Source organism: Astyanax mexicanus, chromosome 24 (assembly GCF_023375975.1).
Source record: "Astyanax mexicanus isolate ESR-SI-001 chromosome 24, AstMex3_surface, whole genome shotgun sequence".
Taxonomy (NCBI): domain Eukaryota; kingdom Metazoa; phylum Chordata; class Actinopteri; order Characiformes; family Acestrorhamphidae; genus Astyanax; species Astyanax mexicanus.
The window spans coordinates 12,532,465-12,551,379 of NC_064431.1; the positions used below are offsets into that span (position 1 = coordinate 12,532,465).

Here is an 18,915-nt window from a genome sequence, read left to right on the forward strand (position 1 = left end):
TTTAGATTTATTACACAGAACTGAAGTAGTTCAAGCCTTTAATTGTTTAATATTGATGATAAAAAGTAAAGAAAAAACAAAAATCTCAAAAAATGTGCATATTTCATCCGACCAATAAAAGAAAAGAGTTTTTAATACAAAAAAAGTCAACCTTAAAATAATTATGTTCAGTTATGCACTCAATACTTAATAATACTTAATAATACTTCATAACTCAATACTAAACAATAATAGTGCTCCAAAATCTCCTGATAGCTAGCTGCGTTGACCCTGCCCTTGATAAAACACAGAGGACCAACACCAGCAGCTGACATGGCACCCCAGACCATCACTGACTGTGGGTACTTGACACTGGACTTCAGGCATTTTGGCATGTCCTTCTCCCCAGTCTTCCTCCAGACTCTGGCACCTTGATTTCCGAATGACATGCAAAAATTGAGCAACAGTCAAGTGCTGCTTCTCTCTAAGATTTGCCATTCCCCTATTAGAACCTTGTTTCCTTTTTAAAACTGACAGGGTGCATTCACAAATGCATAGTTTGGTCCAGACTTTCACCAAGTAGCAGGTGTGGAAGGGGCTGTAAACCACAGTCCGGACCAAAGGACCAGAGCTTGATCTGACCAAAAGAGGTTGTCTCAGCCTGGATATACTGAACCATAGTCCATTTAATCTGCAGTGTGTAAATACTTTACTAGATGATTTGGAATCTTGGACGGAACTAACCGGACCAAATGTACACAATTTAACAAAGACACAAACCTATATGCACTAGACATTCCAGCAATTTAGGTTTAAAAATGCCCTAAGACATGTTCCCAAACCTTTAAAGCAATGTACCTCCCATGATCAAAATAAAAACTTTAATTACCACCTACTGGAGTTACTGTGTTGGCATTACCTAATTTGCCATCTGCAAATGATTGATTATCGTTCCTTGTAAATGCAGTATGCCTACGAAAGCTTGAGAGAGAAAATGAAATAACAGGACTGTGAGAGAATTTAGAGAACTACAGAGAGTCTACATGACACCCCTTAAACACTAGGCTAATTATTGTGATATTATTACTAATACAGAAACTTCTATGAATTGTGGAGTTCCACAGGGTTCTATGAAACTGTAAAGAACTGAATTGAAAGAACAGGTTAAACACTAAACACAAACAAACCTGATGTTGTGAAAACTAAAGGTCGAAAAGTTGTAGTTAATATTTTTGTGCATGCATTATATTTTCTGAAGGTGTACCACCCTGAAATGCTCTGCGTACCACCAGTGGTACACCTACTACAGTTTAAGACCCACTGCCCTAAGACAAAAGTCCTGGAATTTACTGATTTAGGAGTATTTATCCTCATCGGTTTACATATATACCATAAATTATTATAGAAGTCTTGCAATTTATTGGGAATCGTTATTGTGATCAGTTTATTGTAATATTTTTGTATCGTGAGATGCCCCTCCTGCCCTGCGATCGATTGGCGGCCTGTCCAGGGTGTATACTGCAGAATATGAATGAATGAATTAATGAATTAATGAGATGCCCCTCTGCTGGAGATACAGCCAGAGCAGTTTAAAAAGGTTTGTCACTGGAGTTTAAAAGCTTTAAAAATGATGTCTGCAGTTCTGAAACATTTGAAGTTGTTCTGTGTTGAGGAAATTAGTAAAATGTTCAATATAAAAATGACTGAACATTTAAAAAAATATGATTTTGCTCATTTGCGCCACACAATTCAGTGTGGACTGACTCGGGAGCGCCCCTGGTGGTGTGATAAACCAGGGGGGAAGTTAGGTTTCTGCTGTACTGCTGTGGGTTTTCTCTCCTCTATCAAAGATTTTTTGGTCTGACCTGCTGTGGCGCGAATTTTAACCTGTCCGGATAAAATAATCCTGGATTCGCTGTTTTGTGTGAACAGTGAAGAAAACAAAGCAGGTAACGTTAAATCAAAGCTGAACTGTTTAACGACTGTTATTTAGTTTTATGATACATCAAATCGGGTTTTTTCAGCTTGTCGGCTTTGCTGTTTTTGTGTTAGCTGGGCTGCTAGCTAGGTTTGCTAGTTAGCTAAGAACCCAGTCAAAGCAACAGAGCCAGTTAGACAAACCGCAGCTAGATTAGCTTAGCATAGCTAACCTGTCAGAGTCACAGAGAGAAGAAACTAAAATTATATTTAGTTTTATATGGTTTTCTCTGCGTCCTCTTTCAACGGTAAGTAATACATTATCTTAACTTTGCATAAAACCCTGAATACGATTTGCTAACTCTGAATAACTTAGTTTACTATCTATTTATTTACTAAAATAAATAATAAAGCTCAGGATGGGCTGATTTGGGAGGTCTGGGTCCGATATTATTCATAAAGCTCTGTTTCAATACAGATGCCGATACACCCGAATGAGGCTAGAACTAGCTAACTAACTACTTTAGTTAATGTGCAGTTATATATTAAATAAAAGAACTGTATCTTAAAAAGGCAGCAGCGTTTACAGGCGTTACAGTGTAAGTCAGAGTCAGAGATTTTATTAAGTCATTTTAGACCTGCCACTATTGACAGAATATATATGAGTTTAATAATCTTTGCTGACCTGGAAATTGAATGTTAAGAAAACTAAATTTTAGGTTTTGAACATTGTCTAAGGAATACAAAAACAATATTTATTTGAACTCTTCTGTATCAATACAAAATGTAGCTGTTGGCTGTAGCATCAAATTGTGAAACTGAATGTTCTGAAATTGAATAATCCTATTAATTAAAGTTCACCTTGTCTTTAAAATGTGTTATATACATTGTTATACTGTTTTATTATTATACCAGTAACCAAAAATGACAATAATGACAAAAATGAAAAAAGGGCAAAAAATGCAGATTTTTGTTTTTTATTAAATGGCATTTTCTAAACACAAAACGTAGGTTTTGATTTGATTTGATTTATTTAAGTAACAGCCCAGATAGCAAAAAGCATTCTGGCCGGATCCGGGCCGAGTCTATCACAAGTTCCGCGCCGGATCCGTAAAACGGTTCTGGGCCGGGGTCCAGATGCACAACGGGCCAAAACCGTCACGGATCCGTTTTACGGAGTCAAAAAGATACTGGGCCAGCACCAGTCCAGACCAAGCGTTTCAGGTGTTCCTTTAGACCGAATATGGGCCGGATCCGCGCCGGATCCGCTTACCGTTACACTCGCTGGAACAGGTCCGTTACAGATCTGGATCAGCCCCGGATTAGTTCCGTATTAGCTACGGCCAAGCCACGGCCTTTTCACGTTCCCCAGCCTACTTATTAATGATTATAATGACATATTTCAAAATAAAAGTAGTAAAGAAAGAGCACTAAGCTATTTGACTTCTTTTTTACATTGATAAATTAAAAAAGTTTAATACAGTACATTAAATTACAAATGCAATATTTAAATAATATAATAAAAAAACATTAGTTGTAAATGCAATCCTTAATTAGGTTAGCTAAATGAAATACAATAATTATAAATGCAATACTTAATTAAGCTAATTAAATAAAATACCATAACTTATATATGCAATACTTAATTGAGCTAATTAATGAAAGTACCATCAGTTATAAATGCAATACTTAATTAAGCTAATTAAATAAAATACCATCAGTTATAAATGCAATACTTAATTAAGCTAATTATATAAAATATCATCACTTATAAATGCAATATTAATTAAGCTAATTATATAAAATATCATCACTTATAAATGCAATATTAATTAAGCTAATTCAATAAAATACCATCACTTATAAATGCAATACTTAAGCTAATTAAAATAAAATACCATCACTTATAAATGCAATACTTAAGCTAATTAAAATAAAATACCATCACTTATAAATGCAATACTTAATTAAGCTAATTATATAAAATATCATCACTTATAAATGCAATATTAATTAAGCTAATTCAATAAAATACCATCACTTATAAATGCAATACTTAAGCTAATTAAAATAAAATACCATCACTTATAAATGCAATACTTAAGCTAATTAAAATAAAATACCATCACTTATAAATGCAATACTTAAGCTAATTAAAATAAAATACCATCACTTATAAATGCAATACTTAAGCTAATTAAATAAAATACCATCAGTTATAAATGCAATACTTAATTAAGCTACTTAAATAAAATTTGATTTCAATTAAACAATTTATAAATCAACAGGCATTAATACAATTATTTTAATAATAAAACCATTTTTAATTCACATAATATAAACATGCAGACACAGACGTTTTTTGCAGCCAGCTGTGCCTCCACTGATGAGAGCATTCTTGGACACTTAACACCACTACAGTGCAGCCTATAAAAAAGACAAAATAAGAAAATATTTTATTTCAGAAACAGCAGAAAAGAAGTGGCTAGAAATGAATATAGCGTACTAAAATGACAAGTGTTTTTCATTTGACCAAATTTCTAAAAGATATATAAATGTCACAGCTGTATTTAATAGGGGCTAGCTAATTTTCATTTATACCATTTCACATAATAAATAATTACCATTTTACTGGAATTATGCACCCAAAATTAAAAGAAAGATAAATAAAAAGTGCACTTATAGCTTTGGGGTGCATTTCCCAAAAGCTTTGTAAGGCTAAGAACTTTGTTAACTCGTACTTAAAATTATATTGTATTTTATTTACAATAGAATATAAGTCAGCGCTTTTTGATAAATGCATTTGTTGTTGCAGTTGTAATTGTGTTTTTGCTAATAAAGCGGCCAGGTGATAAATGTTCAGGTTAACCCTCAAGCCCCCTTCAAATTTTGCACCCTCTGGACACGTTTGTGGTAAAAATGTACAAGCACCTAAAAAAATGCTCTTAAATCATTATACATCAATATATTTTTTTTTTACATAAATAAACTTTTTTTTTTCATAAAATCACTTAATCAACTTCCGTTCTACCCAAAACTACCAAACATTAAATAATTTTCAGGATTTTAACCCTTTAAATGACAGTTTAAATATTTTAACTATTGTTGTATTTTGGCAAAAAAAAAACACAAAAATTATTTTCCACAAAACAAACATCAGACAAATGAGGCATTGGTGACTATTAGAGTCTTGGACATGTAAAAGATTAGCAACAAAATTGATTTGATTGCATTATTATTTTTTTACGTAGTGCCAGATTTAAATTTTGCACCCTCTGGACACCTTTGTTGCCAAAAATGTACATGCACAAAATCAGCAATAAAATACTCATATACATTTTTTTTTGCTATTTGTTCATAAATCACTTAATCAAATCCAGCCCTGATCAAAATGATCAAATATTTAATACATTCCAGGATTTTAACCCTTTAATTGACAGTTTAATTACATTCATGATTAATTATTCATTAAAAACCCCCACAAAAGTTGTACTATTTCTCATATAATAAATATTAGATGTATGGGGCATTGGTAGAATTTTTTTATGTAGTGTCAAATACTCCCTCTGAACACCTTCGTGGCCAAAAATGCCCCATTGACTTCCATTGAAAACACATTTTTACTGTATTACTGTATAAAATTATTAAACAGTTATTTAAATGGTTAAAATCCTGATTTATGAAAAAAAAAAAGCAAAACAATATTGATGTATAATGATTTAAGAGCAGTTTGTAGGTGTGTGTACATTTTTGCCATGAACATGTCCAGAGAGTGCAAAATGCGTCCAGAGAGTATGAATGACGTGAGAGTAAAAGACATTAGATTTAAAAAAATTTATGAAAAAGCAGGTTTTCTGCAAAAATGCATTCCCCTGGCTGCAACATAGCCAAAACGATCACCAAATGAAAAAAAAGTTGAGTCAGTACATCAGTAGGTGGGCCCATTACATTCTCATTGAAGGCTAATGCATCCAAAATTGATTTAAATGCTATTCTCAGTGGGCCCTGTTTCTTTTCAAAATAGATATTAAAGTCACCAACAATGATAACTCTGTCAGAGTTGAGAGCTACTGCAGCTAAAAAATATACTGAATTTCTTAGTGAATTTTGCATATGGTCCTGGAGGACGGTACATAGTTATCAGCAGGAATGAATGTTGGGTTTTGGTGGCAGTAGATGGGCCTGCGACTATAAGGTTAAACAGTTCAAATGACTTAGCTTCAAACTCTGTATTTTGATTTATTCCTATAACTGACGACTACACCACCACCCTGACCAGTCCTGCATGGGTAGATGAAATAGCTAGAACCTGGGGGAAGTGGACTCATTTAGAGCTAAATATCCATCAGTTTTAACCCATGTCTCATAGAGAGTGCATTGTCAATGATAATTTAACCTACAGTAACTGATTTAGGTGCCAGCGATCTTATATTTAACAGCCCCGATTTAATGTGGTTGTTGCTGTAACTCAGAAGGACAGACGAGTTTGTATTAATTCTAATGGAGTTGTTAAAACAGATTTTCCAGCTATTTTGATAACGTGTTTTATTTACACTATTATGAAGAATTGACATACAAATAGTACAAGCAGAAATACCAGCAAACAAACCTACTTGGCTGGTGTGACTGGGTAGAGACAGTCAGTCTCAGCGTAGCACCGCCTCGATGTTCACAGAGAGAAGCCTGTCTCTGTGGAACGGGGCCGGTCGCTCCCGAAAGCTCATCCCCACGTGGAGGGCGATGGTGCCGGGGTTCCTGCTTTGGCAATGCGCCCCAGGGAGCCGCTTGCCGACTACCAGCATGCAAGCATCTGGAAGACATGAAATTGTGCCATTACTCTTAGATACTTTTAAATGTCTAACAATTGAATCTCCTATAATGAGAGTACCGCCCTTGGTAGTTTTCCTCTGTGCTGGGGGAGGCGAGGGCTGAGGACCTCGAACCATTTTGCGGATACCAAATCCTGCTGAGAAAGTTGTAAATTAAATAAATTATTTTAAAAAAATCATAAATCGTGATTTCCGGATTTTTATTATGTCTCTCACGGTGGACATGCACCAAAGATGAAAATGTCAGACCCCTCAATGATTTATAAGTGAGAGAACTTGCAAAGTCGCAGGGTGTTCATTTTCCTCACTGTATATATGTGTGCCTCTAGGTCAGGGATGGGCAACTGGCGGCCCGGGGGCCGCACACGGCCCTCGTCATCACTCAGTGCGGCCCGCGAATAGATCAAAAATAATTTCATAATTTCATAATAAAAAAAAAATAATAATAAAAAAAATAATGTAATTCTACTTTTGACCGCTAGAGGGCGCGCCGCTGCCAAACAATAGCGGGCACGGGCGCTCTGTGGTCTAGTTTTCTGCTATTATTGAATGAGCTATTTGCAATCAGTTTTTAAATCTTTTTTGTTCTTTGTTATAAATAAGTTCAAATGCCTTTTGCACTTTTATAAGCAAATGTTTTGTCTATGTTGCTTATGAAGGACTTGTTATAATGAACTTATTTTACACAAAGGAACTACTGTATTTGCAATCAGTTTTTTAAGCAAACTTTTTGTTCTTTGATATGAAGGACTTCCTTTTTGCACTTTTTTAAGCAAATGGTTTGTCTTTTGCCGTATTAAAATGCATTAATATGCAGAAAATAGTTGTTAATAAATGTTGGCGCTGTAAACATACAGATATAAATTCATATAAAATTTGTTCTTATTGAAAATCATTTGTAGCGTTTTTCATATTCAATTATTTGAAGTGCGAGGTCATGTGGCCCTCCAATGGTCATGCTGAAAAAAATGTGGCCCTCTCCATCATGGAAGTTGCCCATCCCTGCTCTAGGTCAACTCAGTTCCACAGAGTTCCACCATGTACCACCTAACTGCCCACTGATTTTATGCTACAGGTGGTTTCCTGCAGACAACTGGTGATGGTCACGGTCTTAGCAAGTGTGCAGACTCCAAGTCTGTGCATTCTGTAACCCAGTCGTTACTGCACCATACACACACTTATATGGAATTCCCAAGGAAATACAGGATTTACAGGAATTGCAAAGGGGAGGAGTCAACAAAGACGCTCTTTGAACTTTTTGCAAAGCTCTATGGGAAACACTTGAAGAACTGGCTCGTTCTTTTCTCACGTCATGCGTTAGTTTGTTTGTTATTCGCTAAGATTGATCACTTTCAGGAAAAACACCCCTGTCCTATTTAGTGTGTCATGGTGACCATGTGTAATTACAGTGAGACTGGAGAAATCCTGCAGTAGTTCTCTCCAGCTTAAAAAAAAGCAAAACATTTAAAACTGTTATTTTTAGTTTTCTAGTCAGGAATAGACAACTGATTAGGAATTATTTTAGTTCAAAAGGTGGCAATCATTTAAGATAAAGCAAAGGGATGAAAAGTAATGAAGTATTAGTACTTGGTTACTTTACTCAAGGGTATAGAGTTAGCACGGACACCAATATCCAGTGATTTTTTTAAATGGTCCCCGCCAACAATTTGATTTGATAATTTGAACCTCGATCTGATAACGCCTGATGTAATTGTTATTATACGTAACAACACAAATGTTTTAAAAGGAAAGAAATGTATATTTCTTACCTTAACTACTCTATGTATAATGTCACTGCTCAGTGCATCAAGTACTGTTAGGATCCAGGCTCATCCTGCGAGGGGGAGATGCAGCAAGCGCAGACAGAAAACAAAACACAAACTTAAAAGCTATTCTGAACTTCAAAATCACTGTTTCACTCCATTGAGGTGTAATACAATGAATAATATTCCTCTCATGTCTGATCTGACCTCCGGTGTTGAAACGAGGCTGAGAAAGTTCTGATAGCAGGGCACTTTTATTCTGTATATTACAGCTCAATGGAGTGGAACACTAATTTTTATGGTTGTAAATTTACTTCTTTAAAAATGTATATAAATTAATCAAGAAAATCTTACAGTGTCCCTTAAAGTTTTTAGTGCAGTGGCACAACAAACAATTAAAATAAGAAAGTGGATAAATGCTACATTAAGAGCAAACATATCAAATCAAACGTGTATCAACAGACTTAAAGTCAAAATTAATTACAGAACTGCTGGAAAATAGAATTAATTACCTTGTTAGGTGATTTGATGGGTAAATGATTACACCTAAAAAACAAACAAAACAAAATTACATTCAGTATTGTAAGTTAATATGCCCTTTTTTATTATATTCCCCCAATGTTAAAAATGTACTGCAATACAACACAATATTATAATAAACAAGTTAGTTTGACTTAGCAGTGTGTTAGCGACATAAAACATGTTAGTTAATAATAAACTATTAACATAATATATGTTGTATAACAAACAAGACTACCATAATATTAAACATAAAATGCATTAGGTGGATCCAACCTGTAAACATACATTTTATTAGCTAAAATAATTGTATCTCACCTTATCTGGCAGGTCCCCAGCCCTCAGCAGCCCTACTAATCAAATGCATATAATTAATATATTGTAGTAACTTTGAACAGGTGTTTTTAAGTTGAAATCAGAACAGATATTGTTTAATATTACTACACATATGCTGATTTAGGCTAGCAAATATTACCCAATTATTATTCTAAAGATTCACATTTTGCTGATATGGACACTGGCCAGCTCCTTCGTGCGCCACGACGTGAGAATAAATTTAAGGTGGAATGGAAAAGTTTATGCTGGAAAATAATAAGTTAAATGCAGCCTCATATTTTTATTGACAGTAACTTAGTTGTGTTTATAACAAATTATAAAGTTTATAATTACTTTTTTTTCTTTTCTTTTTTTTTTACTTTTGGCCAGGTTCTTTGTATTTCCCACTCCACCTTAAACAGTGCTTAAATATGTCAATGTCAGTAAGCCATTGCTGCACGATTTAAGGTGGAGCAGGAAAACGTCTGACGAGCTTTATTATAATTAAGCCCAAACACAACTATTTAAGGTTCTAAGAATAACTAAAGTTGTTTATTTTAATAAAAAAAAAGGTGTGTTACTCGAGCAAAATGAGTTAACAGCGTTTATTACAGCTAGTTAGCCTGGTTAGCTTAGCTAGTTATACTAGCTAATACTAGCATAACTAACTGGTATCGTTAACTGAAGCTTTTTGTCAATTTTGCCTACAAATTGACAACAATTAACATTAAATACACAAAAAAACAATTGATATTATCCAACATACACGTGATAAATCAACTTTAGCATATACAAGATTAAAAATGAGCAATACATGTAATTAAATGACGCTGATAGCTAGTTAGCTAGTTAACTCACCTGAAGCGCAGATTCAGCAGATGTCAGTTGGTCCTCGCGCTGAGTTTGAATTTCTCCCGCTCCTGTGCCGCTCCGCCGATGCGGCCCGGATCCGCAAAACGACACTGAACTGACACTGAACTCACATCTGGTATCTGACTCCGTGCCGAAGTCATATGGAAGGCGTGAAATGAGACGGACTGTTATGCGGATTTACCGTCAGTAAAACGGATCTGAACGTGAGTCACAATCATAACCCGAACCCGGAGTGAAGCCGGACCAGATCCACTAAACAGACCTGACTGTAGCGCGGATCTGCCGGAGGTAAAACGGATCCGGATCGGAGTAGTCTGCTATCAGGGAGGGGCAATACACATTAATCAATACCAATATTTCCTAATGTAAATTTGACAGATTTAGACAAATTGCTATTTTTTTTTATCTGCATTCTCTGGGCAGGTGAATGATATAAAAAGATCTTTCTCACAAAACAAAGTGTAAGTAATTAATAGAACACACATATATACATGAAATTAAACACAAACCAGTTTTGCGTTTGCTGTTCTTAAGAAGCATTGCTTGATGTGAATCATGCCTTACACAAAAGAGCTCTCAGAAGACCTACGCTCAAGAATTGTTGACTTTTATGAAGCTGGAAAGGGTTACAAAAATATCTTTAAAAGCCTTGTTGTTGATTATGTTCACATGTCCACGGTAAGACAGACAGTCTACAAATTGAGGAAGTTCAGCACTGTTGCTACTCTTCCTAACAATATGTGTGTAGAAAACACCATTATCAAAACCTCATCCCAACTGTGAAATATTGTGAAGGGGCATCATGGTTTAGGGCTGCTTTGCTGCCTCAGGGTCTGGACGGATTGCCGTCATCATGTGAAAAATGAATTCCAAAGTTTACCAAGACATTTTGCTATTAATTATTATTTTGCAATAAAACCATGCAAACATATTTTTAGGAAACATTTTTCTAGGAAACAGACCAACAGCTGTTTTTCCTTTTACTTCAAATAGAAGAGAATTCCAACCATGTGATCAGTCTGGTGGGTGCGGGTGGTTGCACAGCTTTGGTGGTTTCCACTTCTAGATGCTGGGCTATTGCTAGGTTGTTGCTATGATATCTTAGGTGGTTACAATGATATAACAGGTGCCACAAACCTTAGCTAGGCTTAATCTATTGTCTGAGACATGCTTAAAACTTTTTAAACACTTTTGTGTCAATACCAAAAGTAGCTTATTTAAATAATCATCAGTTGAGTATCAAATTGTGGGTTGAAGTTTTAATACAACGTGAAATACACTTATGTATTCGACCAATTTATTAAAAATTAAAAATTCTAAATTGTATGCGGATACTGTAACAAAGTATATATGCTGAAGTATGTTAAACTGAAAACATTAAACTATTGTCATATGTGGTCTCCATTAGGTCATGGGAACCCTGGAGCAAAAACTTGAAGAGGAAATAAAACTCCTGCAGCGAGAGATAAAAGCCTATGAAGCTGAGCAAGAAGCCTGTGTGCGAGCTATTTCACTTCAAAATGGAGAGGCCCTGCAGGGTCTTGTGTACGTTTTTTTTTTCGTTTCTTCTAATGTCATTTTAATGTCCTGGTCGTCAACATTTTATACCTTTATAAACTGTGGAGAAAGCACACGATAATTCAGAAATCATCCTAATAGTGTGTTTCCCTCGTAACCTTTTCTAGGCGAAATCTCAGCAACAAAGTGGAAAAAGGAAACGTGATGCTGAAAAAAGATGTTTCAAAGCTCATAACAGAAATCAGCAATTTGGAGAAGGACCTTAGAAGGCAGACAGAAATCAGTGGAATATCCCTCTCAGAGTGTTTTGTGAAGACAGTGACGAAAAGTAAGAACTCACTGTATGTTTAAATGTGTGTATACATGAAAGAGAGTTTTTTTTTTCTTATTTTTTGCCAAACTGATTAATTTGGCATTACTTTATTGCCATACATTTATTATGTAATATTTCCGAGTGAGTAAGGATTTGGTTCTATGGCTTAAGGCCGGTTCCATATTTACATTTCGTTTTTTTATTCATAAATTTCCTTACAGTTAATTCTTTAATTGTTTACATTGTTTATGTATCATTTTCTATTTTCATTTAGCTGAAAGGAAAAACGTACAACAATACAGACTTACTGGCCACTGCTGCTTTCTTTCCTTCCAAGCTGAGTTTGCTTTGACTGAGATCCAGGTAAAATAATTTGTAAAAAAATTACACTATTATTACTTGCATGTACATATCTAGACATGTGTTAATTGTGATTTTCTGTACTGTCTTCTTCTAAGCACAGCAGATTTAAGTTGACAAAAGTGGTTCGTGTTTGTTGTTATCTTGAGAAAACAACATTAGTTATGTTAGGAATGTTACTCACTCTGGACAGGCGATGGCAGCACAATATCAGCCATTATCATTTTAAATGACAAGCTTAAAATCTTTACTCGCCACTAGAGGGCACTTTAACACAACCATACCACTTAAATGGTCTTTTTTTTTTGGCTGGAACCTTTAAGACTAGAGTTTACTCACTTGCTACCATATAATGATTTTAACAGGTCATCTTTGTTCTCTGTAATTTCATAGCAGAGAGTCTGGAATATATATATATATGAGTTACACTGACCCTGCACTAGAATATCTTCACTGAGCTGTTTAAACTTTCTTTATGCTGCTGGTGCAAGTTTAGTGTTTTGCTAGGTTCAGATAAGTATATTCATTTTGTTAAGGCTTATACATGTTTATGTAAATATACAGTGCTTAGCCGTCTTTTTAAATAGATACTACTTAGCAATGGTGAATATCCATCATTATAGAGCTTTTTTATTTTTAACCCACCACTTCTTCTAAACTATGCTGAGTCTGACTTTCTTTGCATTCTCTATTGATGGTTGATTTAGTGCATTGATATGCATATCCCCTTTACCCTCACACTGACTGTGAGAAAATTTGACAGTGGTGAAATACTTATAAGGTATTTATTTTGCAGGCCTCTATACATTTATATTTGTAGAAATGAATTAATTTGCGTTTTATTGCATTAAAGAAGTATTTGATACAATGGAAAAACGTGTGGTACAGAAACGTTTATTTGCAATTACAGAGGTCAGACGTTCCATGTAGTTCTTGACCAAATTTGCACACACTGCAGGAGGAATTTTGTATTATATTGGGTTTGGGTCTGGAGACTGGCTAGACCACTCCAGGATCTTTAAATGCCCCTTATGGAGCCCTTCCTTAGTTGCCCTGGCTGTGTGTTTCGGGTCACTGTCATGATGACGACTCTTGACCCATGGTCAGTTCTCTTACTGAGGAAAGGAGGTTGTTGGACAAAATTTTGCAATATATGACACTATCTATCCTCCCTTCAATGCAGTGCAGTCAGCTCCCCCAAAATATGATGTTTTCACCCTCATGCTTTTAGGTTGGGACGGTGTTCTTGGGGTTGTACTCATCCTTATTCTTCCTCCAAACACGGCGAGCGGAGTTAATAGCAAAAAGCTCTATTTTGGTCTTGCAGTGTTCAGGAAAAGTTTGGGCACCCCTGATAATTTTCATGATTTCATGAACCCTTTATAAATTATTGGTTTGTTCGGATCAGCAATTTCAGTTAAATATATCATATAGCAGATGGACACAGTGACATTTGAGAAATGACATAATGTTTATAGGATTTACAGTAAGTATGCAACTATTCTTTAAACAAAATTAGTCAGGTGCATACATTTGGGCCACAACAGACAAATTAAATTAATAATTAGTAGATGAGTCAATGAGTGGTTTCCGAGCATGAACAGCCCGCTTTAAATCACACCGCAAATTTTCAATAATATTCAGGTCTGGGGACTGAGATGATCATTCCAGAACGTTCTACTTATTTCTCTGCATGAATGCTTTAGTAGATTTTGAGCAGTGTTTAGGGTCGTTGTCTTGTTGAAGTATCCAGCCCCGGCGCAACTTCAACTTTCTCACTGATTCATGAACATTGTTCTCAAGAATCTGCTGATATTGACAGAAATCCATGTGACCCTCAACTTTAACAAGATTCCCAGTACCTGCACTGATCACACAACCCCACATCATGATGAAACTACCACTAAATTTTACTGTGGGTAGCACCCTCCAAATAGCTCAATTTTAGTTTCATCAGTCCACAGCACCTTATTCTAAAATTAAACTGGTTTGTACAAATGTGCTTTAGCTTTAGCATACCTCAAGCGACTCTGTTTGTGGCGTGTGCTCAGAAAAGGCTTCTTCTGCATTACTCTCCCATACAGCCTCTCCTTGTGTAAAGTGTGCTGAATAGTTGAACGATGCACAGTGACACCATCTGCAGCAAGATGATATTCTAGAGTTGGTCTGTGGGTTGACTATGACTGTTCTCACCATCCTTCTCCTCTGCTTATCTGAGATTTATCTGAGACTAGAACTGTGCCTGTGCTCTTTCATTTCCTCACCTTGGAAACTAATGAAATCTCTGAGCTTTTTGTATCCTTCCCCTTCCTCATGATGTTGAACAATCTTATATATTCAGGTCATTTGAGAGTTGTTTTAAGGCTCCCATGTTGCCTCTCTTCTGAAACTTGCAATTGTCTACTTTAACCCTTTCTCATAAGTAGATTCACCTGTGTATGTAGGTCAAGGGTCAATGCACTTACTGAACACATTTTGTGTTCCAATAATCAGTGCTAAAGGTATTCAGATTAATAAAATGACAAGGGTGAATATGTTTATGCACCTGCCTAAATTAGAGAGAATTATTGCACACTTTCTGTAAATCCTATAAACTTCATTTCACTTCTCAGATATTACTGTGTTGCTAAATGATATTTAACTAAAATAAGGGAAAATCATGAAAACTATCAGGGGTGCCCAAACCTTTTCATACCACTGTATCTGATCACATGACCTTTTCCCATGTCTCCTCTGATGTTCACTAATGATCATCTGATGATCTGAACAGGCCTGGACTTGTGCTGAAATGAGCAGGGGGACCTTGTGTGTCCTGCAGTATTTTAATCCATAATGGCATAGTGGCATGATGGTAATCTTTGATACTGTGCATCTAGCTCTCTTCAGGTCATTGACCAGGTCCTCCAGTGTAGTTCTGTGCTGATTTCTGACCTTTCGCCTAATTATCCTTTTTAATTATCCTAATTAACCCCACGTCATCTCAGCAAGTTGCTTGCCTATTTTCTTGTAGCCCATCCCAGCCTTGTGCAGGTCTGTAGGGGAATAGTATGGTTTCTTAAAGAAAAACTAACTAGGCTGGTTGGTAGGTAATCAAATACATATGTCATGCCATAAAATAAATAATTATTGAAAAATTATGCAATGTGACAATTGACTGGGAAAAAAGCACCTGTCAGCAGGATAAGATGTTGGTGTGGTGCAGTGGATAACAGCACTGCCTGCCAATGAGCTATTATCTGGAAGAATGGGGTTCAATTCTGGGTCACTGAATGCTGTGATACATCAATAAGAGTCCTTGGTCAACACTATGTTGGCCCACCTCTGTAATAAGAACAACCATGCAAATGTAAACAAGACTACAGGCTGTTGCTCTAGTGCCCCTTGTGGTATCTCTCTGAGTGCATTTTACGCTCGACCACAGTATTTATATTAAAACGTTTTTAATTAAAGAAATAAGACATTACATTCTGTTCTATGTGCTGTTTTTAATTAACTCTCTATTTGCAGGATGGAGAGACCTTCCTTAAGAAAATCAGTGACCTCAACATTATTGTGGATGGTGCAGAGCTTAAAGACTTATGTGCATTTTTGTCAAGGTAGGCTAAATCTGTTTAGTGTTTGATAAGGTTTTTCTCAACACACATTCTGCAGCTGTGGGCTGCCACTGCTTCCAAATTTTTTAAATGTCATGGAATTGCAGTTGCAAAAAAAAATAAACGAGGGATACAGGAGAAAGACAAAAATAAGAAAGATGGATTAAACTAGTGAACTAATGTTAAATAAGTTTAAGTAAGATAATTAGTGCACAGTGGTGCCAGCACCGCGCATGAATGCATAGACTCTGGACACTTCTGTAGCACTCCAGACAAGCACAGCATTTTGACAGTATTAAATTAAAGTTATATTTAGATCGCGGAAAGCAAGAATGCTGAGATACTCAGTTCACCGTAAAGCCCTGTGAAGTGTTACTATTCAAGCATCTTGCAGCTGAATAAAGGCTAGATTGGGAAGAGGTAGTAAACTATCGAAGTTATACAGAGTGTAATAGGTGATGCTGAACGCTTCAGTTTAATTTATTTATATGAGGAGAGTGAGACAATGAACGTTGAACCTGTCTTGTGTGGTAGTAGCTTGTGAGTGAGGTTAAACTCTAGGCTGATAGGGAGTGCCAGATGGATGGGACATTCGATTTCTGAAGTCGTACCACCCACAATGTTGTGTATGTACCAACAATACATGCTTAAAATTACAGATGGAACGATAAGTATTTTTGGGCCAGATTTTGATCACTGATCGGCCGATCGCTGATATCGATTTTGGGCGGGGCCAAATGCCACTTTAAGTACACATGCCAGGCAAACTTGGTACACATTCCCCTAATTACACCCGCCACTAAGCAAACATTGGGAATTTAACTCTAAGTTGAGCTAAGCTGAGCCTGTAGGACTGAGTGGCTGCTTATGTGTGAGTAATCCACTTCAGCCTGTAGGAATGCGAGTATCTGCAGATGTGATCCACCTCTGGAGGAATTTTTTTTTTTGTGACCAAACTGCCCCAATGGTGATCCATGCACAGCACTGCAGCGCAAACCTTAACTGCCAATTTGGATTGGCTAATTAAGAGATTAGAAATTGCCTGCGTATTTTGACTGAAAATCGTCTGGTACCAATGCATAGCCGATAGATCATTCCATCTCTACTAAAAACATCACTATGCAAAATAGACAGTGCAACGAGTGGTAATGTGTCTGTCTAGAATTGTCCATGTAAACAGATAAGGGACTTGTAAGGTCTGAATCACATCCACATTCAGTCCAGGACAACTCATGCATATCCCACAGGCCAGTGCAGCGTTCTATAGCTTCCAAGGGATATGACAAATTTCAAGGTGCATAATGCTAGTTCATGATGCTTGTTGTACAGTGAAATGTCAAATTTCCATTGTAGCATGAATCATTAAAAGTACAACGTACATGAAGCCAGCTACCTTTTTAAAAGCCTGAGTTTGTTGAGCTGTCTTCATGGTGGAGCCCTTGGCTGGTAATGGCTGTTCTCAGGCTGCAATGTGGGTCAGGTACAGTTGAACTCCCTCAGGTGTAGCTACATTGTTGGTAAATAGCTGTGCGTGCCTGTGGTGGTGTTTTGCAACCAGCCATGGCCATGTGTGGATCGCCTCTAAGCCTATAAACCTTTCACCATCATGTTTTAGTGTTTTTCTCTGGCCCAGTGCTTTATAACACTCAGAGGAACTCCCAGAGCTGCCATTGCCACACTGCTCTAAACAGGTACTGAGGAGCTATAGTAGAAGACACACAGAGATGCATTTGGTCAGCAACAATCTTCACATCTACCGTGCCATCCAGATTCGTTTAACTGTTAATCGAGAAACATAATATACAGCCTTAACACCTAAAGTTTAGGAACTAGGAAAAATAGTTAAAAGTATTTTTTCAGTTCGAAATGTAATCAACATAAAATATGAACATGGTTCATCTCACATATTAGCAACCACTCCCTGCAAAAACTAAAACAACATTGCAATGTTATGTTTCAATATTATGTAAAACTATTGTTTCATACGTTGGTCTTTTAAATGTAACAAAGTAGTAAAACATTAAAAAAGATTGAACATGTATTTTTTTTTTTATGAAAAACGAGTGAATTATCCTAATTAAACCACTACCTGTTAGAGGGAAATATTGCTAGAATAATTAGCAATGGAGTTAGTAAAAAAATATTTCCCCTCATGTAAGGATTTTTTTTGGGTTTCAGACATCATTTGGATAATTAACCATTCACCGGTACAAATGAACCCCGGAACGCCATTGCTGTTCCTGACAATAAAAAATAATAGGAGGGTTTATCATGATTATAAATTATTTCTCTTAATAATAAAAAGTGCTTATACTGTAAACAACTCAGATTTCCTTCAAACTGATTCAGATAAACATAAATACATTTGAAAGCAACACAAGAATTTTTCATTCTGAAGAAAGTTATTGAGATCTTGTGCGCTGGTCTGAAGAACAATGCGGGTTCCAGATTTCTCCTGGATGCCCCCAGCCAGCCCCACAGTGGATGTGTTCAATTCCATCAACTGCTTACCTGATTTACCATCATTAAGCACTGAACTACCAAACCAGTTGTTGATCTGATTAGAACTATAAATAATACTAGACTCCATGAGTAGAGCCTGAGACCCCAGACGTGTTTCTGAATATTGATGGTAAATTCAGTGAGCAGCTCATTTATGGTTTTTCTTATTGTAATAAAGACTAAATATTTTAAGGTATCTGTATCTGTGAAGCTGCTTTGTGACCAACATTTTTTGGTCGCACTTATATCAAGGTTCTAATTGACATTAAAGTCTGTGTATCTATTTTTTATACTAAACCTAGTGGGCTGGTTTGATCCAGTTTGAGAAACGCAGCAGTGATTCTCTACAGTGGTGTGAGGGATGGACAGCAGTAAAGTAACTGTCAGTCTTGGCTGCAGATGTTGGATTCAAATGTTTGCTCTGACTTTAACCA

The 18,915-nt window shown here is 36.2% G+C and overlaps 1 protein-coding gene and 1 long non-coding RNA gene across 4 annotated transcripts in view; one reads left to right on the forward strand and one right to left on the reverse strand.

The window, feature by feature from the left end:
- The first annotated feature begins 1,785 nt into the window (after positions 1–1,785).
- Positions 1,786–18,915, forward strand: part of LOC103023707 (centromere protein P) — a 102,979-nt gene continuing 85,849 nt past the window's right edge. The window contains exons 1-5 of the mRNA XM_049471983.1: positions 1,786–1,928; positions 11,604–11,740; positions 11,881–12,041; positions 12,301–12,389; positions 15,894–15,982. Of these exons, the coding sequence (XP_049327940.1) occupies positions 11,607–11,740; positions 11,881–12,041; positions 12,301–12,389; positions 15,894–15,982 (473 nt within the window). The 5' untranslated portion in view covers positions 1,786–1,928; positions 11,604–11,606. The remainder of the gene's footprint in view (positions 1,929–11,603; positions 11,741–11,880; positions 12,042–12,300; positions 12,390–15,893; positions 15,983–18,915) is intronic.
- On the reverse strand, positions 4,041–10,519 carry LOC111197502 (uncharacterized). 3 transcript variants are annotated; one of them, XR_007429440.1, is made up of 6 exons: positions 10,181–10,519; positions 9,326–9,357; positions 9,001–9,034; positions 8,495–8,559; positions 6,506–6,862; positions 4,041–4,323 (listed from the first exon to the last, which is right to left on the reverse strand). It is a non-coding gene; the product is annotated as an uncharacterized LOC111197502 (long non-coding RNA). The 3 variants fall into 3 exon arrangements; XR_007429439.1 differs by having other exon boundaries at positions 4,045–4,323; positions 6,510–6,859; XR_007429438.1 differs by having other exon boundaries at positions 4,046–4,323; positions 6,510–6,862.